This window comes from Hordeum vulgare, chromosome 3H, assembly GCF_904849725.1.
Source record: "Hordeum vulgare subsp. vulgare chromosome 3H, MorexV3_pseudomolecules_assembly, whole genome shotgun sequence".
NCBI lineage: Eukaryota > Viridiplantae > Streptophyta > Magnoliopsida > Poales > Poaceae > Hordeum > Hordeum vulgare.
In genome coordinates, this window is record NC_058520.1 from 37697962 (window position 1) to 37706362 (window position 8401).

The window sequence follows — 8401 nt, forward strand, 5'->3', positions numbered from 1 at the left end:
ACACGCTATAGTTTAGCGCGTCTGCTGGAGCGGTTCGCTCGCGCTATTTTTTATGACGACGTCTGGAGTCAGCGTTCTTCAACGCGCTAAAAGTCACTATTTCAATGCGTCAAACAGTTTTTAGCGTGCGGGGCAGTTGCGCGGCTGTTGAGATGCTCTGAAGCGTATTGACAACGGTGTTTTCTTATTCCTTGAATGAGGTTGACTATGTCGCTCTTCTCCAACGACTACTTCAACGGTGGTGGAGCTTCACAGCAGTTGGCGATCCTGACAAGCACAAAAGTCATCGCAGACGTTTATGCTCTTCACTTATTTCCGTGGGTCCTTCGTGTATTTTGGCGAAGCCAGCTGCCATATCCTCTTTGTATAATCTTGTTTTTTATACTCGCCCTTGTATTTCCTTCTTACATTTTACACTACGACATAGTACGTTTAAAAAAATACATAAGAACATAGTTAAATTTGCAGCTATTTTGTATTTTACAGAACAAAAGAGTCAAAAAGCACAAATCACGAAGTTCAAATCTCAAGAAGAAACATAATGTCACGGTCACTCGCATTTGTTCCGTTTACACATGCGACACTTGAATCCAATGTGCACTTGGGGGGTAGATGAACCAAACAAATAATACACGTGTTACATGCAACAGGAATATTTACCACGCGCCCAGCAGACAGGAAAATGACACCATGCATGCAAAAAGGACGATACCGGCACGACAGGGAGCCAGAGCTGGATCAGGGGTCCTCGGCGATGCGCGCCAGGTGCGGATGCCACGACGCGGCGTGGCTGCCGGTGCTCATGCGCCTCCGGTGCTGCTGCTGCTGCTGCTGCCGGCGACCGTCAACGGCGGCCGTGGCCGCGCTGCCTTCCGACTTGCTGCGGACGTGGTGCCGATGGTGCCGAGGGCCCTCCTCGGCGACGGCGCCGGCAGTCGCCTCGCGCTTCGTCTTGGTCTTCTTCTTGGCGTCGGCGGGCACGGAGGCGGCCGGGATGAGGAAGTAGATCTCGCCGCGCTCCAGCTCGGTCTCCGGCGACACGATGATCACGATCCGCGGCCCGCCCTGCTGCCTGGACCCGCAGGGCCTGCTGAGCACGTGGTTCGGGTGCGCCGCCAGGACCTCCCCGGCGAGCACGGCGCGGCCGTACTCGTCGACGCGGCCGCTCAGGTGCACGATCCGGACCAGGTCCAGCGCGCCGCACGGCAGCACGCACGCCAGGCAGCACCTCAGGCTGTTCCCCATCCGATCAGCTCAGGGTTGCTGCCTGCCTAGCCACCTTCCTCTCCGGCTCTCCCTACCGCTCTTCTCTATGTAGGACTCGCTCTCTTCTTTGGTGTCGTGATGTGACGACCGGAGAAGCATATAAAGGGAAGATAGGATCGACGAGGAGGCCAAGAAGAATAATGGTCACAGTTTGGTGAGGGGTGCCAGCAGTATTAAATCTAAGCGAGGGCCACTGATGATCAACATCACTCATGCATGTGTGTGTTTGTCGTCGACCTGGCCATATATCTAGATTCTTGGTAACGAGTAGAACTTATACTCACGCTTACGCATCTACTCCTACTAATCAGTGCATCAGGAACGAGCTAAGCTAGCCCCATGGCCATGTTCCATGATTTTTTTTTTCTGAGCTAGAAATCAGTTGCCTTTTCATTCATATATTTTGATTATACATATTTTTCTTCTCGGTCGACCGATCGGTGGATCCGTTGGGGCTCAATAATGGCACAGCACACTGATGCGCACGTACAGCCATGCTGCCTTGCTGTACCGCTTGGTTGTATGCGCTCATCTCATCATGAGTGCTGCCTGCAAGCTAGTGTGAATCCAGAATTGGATATGAGGGTTTTTGTTAGGAATAATGATCGATTCATTATTCGGCATGCTTTGCTTGATGATTGTTCGTTTGGTGGATCCATCGCTCAATGGTTTCTTCACGTAGCTACCGAGTCCGGCCGTGCGTACGTGCAACGCCTTTCTCACGAGGAAGCTGTCGGGAAATGATTTTGGTGGGCATACATACGTGCAAGCGCGATGCTCTGCGCTGGCGCGCCGGCCGGCCGCGGGCCGTTAAATCTTCGTGTAATAATTTTTTCTCGATTCAACAAATTTCATTCATGATGCAGCAATTTTCGTCAACGGTTGCAAAAAAAAAAGCAAAAAATATATCTACGTGATCGTAGTAAAAAAAGAAGCTGATGGTGCGTGGTAGCAAAAATCAAACACCGATTGTAGCAAATATCTACGTGAACATGTATGCAACTTTTTTAGTGAATGGTTGCAGCAAAAAATGATGCCGGTTGTAGCAAAAAATAACACGGTTGTAGCAAAAGTCAAAACGTCGGTTGTAGCAAAAATCCAACGAACTCGAGTTGCAACCAAACGTGGACGTACCTTTTTGAATACACAAATTGTAGCAAAATGAAAAACGTTTGTATCAAATTCACACATGGTTGCAGCAAATCTGACAAAAAATATTGCATGCATCTGGCCAGCGAGGCGCACGGCCCGCGCGCGACCGGCCGAACAATTTGGCCGGCGTGTCGGGTGGAAGCGTTTACCTACGTGCAATCCCTCCCCAACCAGAGAGAGCCACGCGTACAACAGCCATAGAGTACATTTTTTTGGTGTGGTTTTGATAACCCAAGGCAGTGTCCGAGGTCGAGAGGGGGAGCCATGGCAACATCCACAATGTCGGCAATGCCGAACTGGGAGTGAGCCGGAGCTGATGACGAGACGGTGTTTCATATGAAACTGAGTTCGAGATTTGACAGGTGTAAGCCGTTAGATAAAGGGGTTGCAGGTTGGGGAAGGAGGAGGGGGTCTTTCATACGACCCTCGGATGGATAAGACACAACCCGAACGAGAGACAACAAGTGCCGAAGGCGGCATACAAAGAAGGGGCAGTGGCTGGCCGGACGAAGAGGGGTCAGGCTAGGAGAGAGAATATGTGCTCTTGTTGAAGGAAGAAGATGAGTATTTCAAAAGCATTTACATCTGAACCCCTTGTATCCGTCTCAAATAAATGTGGTTGAGCAAAAAAAATATGGACTCAAAATTTAACATGCCCGTTCATTGACCGGACGTGCGTGCGAACATATAGGGGGTCATATTTGCTAACTCTCATAGTAGATGCTCTAACAGCTCGAAGTGTTCTTTGCAAATCGATGTAGGACCTTCATTCAATGCCGTTTTCACCCTCGGAGGTTCAAATCAGAGTACTTAGTGTGTGGTTCCTCAAGCATATGCACTTTCTTTTACAAAGTCCATTGTCATTATTAGTTTAATGGTTTTTTATTTTGCTTAGTGTCACGAATTAAACATTTGTTAAAATGGGGTCAAGCAATTAACCCGGATACAAATATATATCTTTAAGTTAAAAAATCATCTAAGATATTTCAAAGATTTAACATTTTATTTTTTACACGACTAATTTGAGAAACCTTCAAATCTCATGCCCCTTTACGAAAAAACGCTTTCATTGAGAAGTATACATAGACAACAACAATATTTAAGCCCAAACTTTTGAACTATCACTAGTAGAAAACAGGGCTATCGTTCGGCCCTAACCAGCCCATTAGTCCCGGTTCTTCAAGAACCGGGACCAATAGGGGTATTAAACCCGGTTCTTGAGCCCAGGGGGGCGGCCGGGGCCTCGTGGGCATTGGTCCCGGTTCGTGTGGAACCATTTGTCCCGGTTCGAGCCACGAACCGGGACCAATGGTCCTCGCTGCTGGCCCACAACCATTGGTCCCGGTTCGTGGCATGAACCGGGACAGAAGGGGCGGCTTTAGTTCTGGTTCATGCCACGAACCGGGACAAATAACTTGCCTATATATACCCACTGTCGCGGCAGAGCACTCCAGAGTGCTCTGTTTTTTCAATCCGGCGAGGAGAGGGCATTTGGATGCTCTAGTTCACCTCCTATGCACATGAGGTGTTCGATGAAATGCCCGAGCCACACTAATTAATCTTTCTCCTCTCGAAGCTCGACCTAGGAGCTCCATTTTTTTCGAGATTTGTCTAGATTTAGGGGTCTGTCACGCCCCGTCCCCGTTTTCACCGTCGTTGATCGCCCGCGCCGATCTCATCGCCGGCACCACCGTGGTGAGCCTCTTGTTCTTATCTTTTTTATGATACTTGTCTGATTTTCTTACTTTAGATAGATATTTGTCTGATTTTCTTAATTTTGACACACATAATTATATGTAATGCACGCAGATGAACCAGCAATGGATGTATGGTGACAAACACACCTCCGAGTATATTAAGGGCGTGCATATTTTTCTCGAAGTGGCTGAGGCAAACAAGCAGAATGGTTTTATGTGTTGTCCATGCAGTAAATGTGGGAATACGAAGTCTTACTCTGACCGGAAAATCCTTCACACCCACCTGCTTTACAAGGGTTTCATGCCACACTATAATGTTTGGACGAGGCACGGAGAAATAGGGGTTATGATGGAAGACGACGAAGAAGAATAGGACGATGACAACTATGTGCCCCCTGAATACGGTGATGCTGCAACGGGGGGAGCTGCTCAAGATCAAGAGGAATCAAACGATGTGCCCGATGATGCTGCAATGGGGGAAGCTGCTGAAGATCAAGAGAAACCAGACGATGTGCCCGATGATGATCTCCGCCGGGTCATTGTCGATGCAAGGACGCAATGCAAAGTCAAAAGGAGAAGCTGAAGTTCGATCGCATGTTAGAGGATCACAAAAAAAAGTTGTACCCCAATTATGAAGATGGCAACACAAAGCTGGGTACCGTACTGGAATTGATGCAGTGGAAGGCACATAATGCTGTACCTGACAAAGGATTTGAGAAGCTACTGAAAATATTGAAGAAGAAGCTTCCAAAGGATAATGAATTGCCCGACAGTACGTACGCAGCAAAGAAGGTCGTATGCCCTCTAGGATTGGAGGTGCAGAAGATACATGCATGCCCTAATGACTGCATCCTCTGCCACGGTGCGTACGAGGATTTGAACGCATGCCCGGTATGCGGTGCATTGCGGTATAAGATCAGACGAGATGACCCTGGTGATGTTGACGGCGAGCCCTGCAGGAAGAGAGTTCATGCGAAGGTGATGTGGTATGCTCCTATAATACCACGGTTGAAACGACTGTTCAGAAACAAAGAGCATGCCAAGTTGATGTGATGGCATACTGAGGATCATAAGAAAGACGGGAAGTTGAGAGCACCCGCTGACGGGTCGCAGTGGAGAAAAATCAAGAGAGAGTACTGGACTGAGTTTGCACGTGACCCAAGGAACGTATGGTTTGGTTTAAGCGCGGATGGCATTAATCTTTTCGGGGAGCAGAGCAGCAATCACAACACCTGGCCCGTGACTCTATGTATGTATAACCTTCCTCCTTGGATGTGCATGAAGCGGAAGTTCATTATGATGCCAGTTCTCATCCAAGGCCCTAAGCAACCCGGCAACGACATTGATGTGTACCTAAGGCCATTAGTTGATGAACTTTTACAGCTATGGAATGGAAACGGTGTACGCGCGTGGGATGAGAACAAACATGAGGAATTTAACCTGCACGCGTTGCTGTTTGTAACCATCAACGATTGGCCCGCTCTCAGTAACCTTTCAGGACAGACAAATAAGGGATACCACGCATGCACACACTGTTTAGCTGACACCGAAAGTATATACTTGGGAAGCTGCAGGAAGAATGTGTACCTGGGCCATCGTCGATTTCTTCTGACCAACCATCAATGTCGAAAGAAAGGCAAGCATTTCAAAGGCGAGGCAGATCATGGAAAGAAGCCCGCTATGCGTACCGGTGATCACGTACTTGCTATGGTCAATGATTTACACGTAATCTTTGGAAAGGGTCCCGGCGGACTAGCTGTTCCGAGTGACGCTGGGGGACACGCACCCATGTGGAAGAAGAAATCTATATTTTGGGACCTACCCTACTGGAAAGACCTAGAGGTCCGCTCTTCGATAGACGTGATGCACGTGATGAAGAACCTTTGCGTCAACCTGCTAGGCTTCTTGGGCGTATATGGGAAGACAAAAGATACAGCTGAGGCATGAGAGGACCTGCAACGTTTGCACGAAAAAGACGGCATGCCTCCAAAGCAGTATGAAGGTCCTGCCAGCTACGCTCTTACCAAAGAAGAGAAGGAAATCTTCTTTGAATGCCTGCTTAGTATGAAGGTTCCGACTGGCTTCTCGTCGAATATAAAGGGAATAATAAATACGGCAGAGAAAAAGTTTCAGAACCTAAAGTCTCATGACTGCCACGTGATTATGACACAACTACTTCCGGTTGCATTGAGGGGGCTTCTACCGGAAAACGTCCGATTAACCATTGTGAAGCTATGTGCATTCCTCAATGCAATCTCTCAGAAGGTGATCGACCAGAAATCATACCAAGGCTAAGGAGTGATGTGGTGCAATATCTTGTCAGTTTCGAGCTCGTGTTCCCACCATCCTTCTTCAATATCATGACGCATGTCCTAGTTCATCTAGTTGACGAGATTGTCATTCTGGGCCCCGTATTTCTACACAATATGTACCCCTTTGAGAGGTTCATGGGAGTCCTAAAGAAATATGTCCGTAACCGCGCTAGGCCAGAAGGAAGCATCTCCATGGGCCATCGAACAGAGGATGTCATTGGGTTTTGTGTTGACTTCATTCCTGGCCTTAAGAAGATAGGTCTCCCTAAATCGCGGTATGAGGGGAGACTGGCTGAAAAAGGCACGCTTGGAGGGGAGACAATAATATGCAGGGACGGATATTCTTGGTCTGAAGCACACTACACAGTTCTACAGAACTCTACCTTGGTGACCCCTTATGTCGATGAACACAAGAACAGTCTGCGCTCCAAACACCCGGAGCAGTGCGACGACTGGATTACATGTGAACACATGAGGACTTTCAGCAGTTGGTTGGAAACACGTCTCAGAGATGAAAAAACTGTTTGTGATGAGCTGTACTCGTTGTCCAGGGGACCATCTTTGACTGTTACAATTTGGAAAGGATACGAGATAAATGGGAATACATTTTACACGATCGCCCAAGATCAAAAGAGCACCAACCAAAACAGCGGTGTCCGCTTTGATGCAGCCACCGAGAGAGGAAAGGACACATATTATGGTTACATAGTGGACATATGAGAACTTGACTACGGAGTAGATTTTAAGGTCCCTTTGTTTAAGTGCAAATGGGTCAATATGTCAGGAGGCGGGGTACAGGTAGACCCACAATACGGAATGACAACAGTGGATTTGAACAATCTTTGGTACATTGACGAACCGTTCGTCCTAGCCAATGATGTGGCACAGGTTATCTATGTGAAGGACATGTCTACCAAACCGAGAAAAAGAAAAAATAAGGAAACGAATACATCATACGATGAGCCAAAGCGCCACATAGTTCTTTCAGAAAAAAGGGACATCATGGAAGTGGAGGGCAAGACAGACATGTCCGAAGATTATGAAAAGTTTCATGAAATTCCTCCCTTCAAAGTCAAGGCTGACCCAAGCATCCTGATAAATGATGAAGATTATCCATGGTTACGGTGCAATAAGGAAAGGACACAAGCGAAGAAAAAGTGAAGACTTTCTCCACAACTATTATGATGATACCATGCCAACTTTCAACCTTTTTGTAGTTCATTTGAAATGCATGTTGTAACAGACAAGTTTCCATAAGAATATGCATGTTTTAACAGACAAGTTTCCGTATAAAATGCCTTTGTAACAGCCTTAGAACTGGTACTAAAGAAATCAACTAAAAAGCTTTTATAAACCTCTAGTATTATTGAAACTAAAATTATATAGAATTTTGTTACAAACTTTAATAGCAAAAATAATTATCATAAAAGAAAATAAATAAGTAATTAGAATTTTGTTCAAAACATTAAAAGCAAAAAGAATTATCATAAAAGAAAATAAATAAGTAATTAGAATTTTGTTACAAACTTTAGTAACAAAAAGAATTATCGTAAAAGAAAATAAATAAGTAATTAGAAACCACTCCGAGCCCCTCTCGGCTAGCGAGGTGGGACTAAACTTAGCACCGCACCGCGCCAGCACACGTCCTTTGGTCCCGGTTGGTATTTATTTGTTAAAAAATGGACTAAAAAGAATGAATTAAAAAGAATCAAATAAAACATTAATAAAAAGAATGAACTAAAAAATCAAAAATATCAATAAAAAAAGTTTTCATAAAATCAAAAAAATGCAACAAAATAGATGCGTTTATAGAGAAAATTCAACCTAAAGACCCTTCTATTTTTAGGTTGAATTTTCTTTATAAGACACTTCGAATAAGCATCTGTAGAGGGGCTTATAAACCATTAACAGGGCGCATCGCTTGGCGAGGTGGGACTAAACCTCTTCAAAACTGTCGCGACCGCACCTTTCGTC

The 8401-nt window shown here is 46.1% G+C and overlaps 1 protein-coding gene across 1 annotated transcript; it reads right to left on the reverse strand.

Moving 5' to 3' along the window:
* Window positions 1–498: 498 nt before the first annotated feature.
* Window positions 499–1548, reverse strand: LOC123439451. Its single transcript, XM_045116162.1, has one exon. The coding sequence runs from the start codon at window positions 1243–1245 to the stop codon at window positions 739–741; it is 507 nt and encodes a 168-aa protein (XP_044972097.1). The 5' UTR covers window positions 1246–1548; the 3' UTR covers window positions 499–738.
* Window positions 1549–8401: the final 6853 nt, after the last annotated feature.

Bases quoted from the DNA above. Each gene is read 5' to 3' on its own strand.
- LOC123439451 (XM_045116162.1), bottom strand. From the start codon at position 1,245: ATGGGGAACAGCCTGAGGTGCTGCCTGGCGTGCGTGCTGCCGTGCGGC.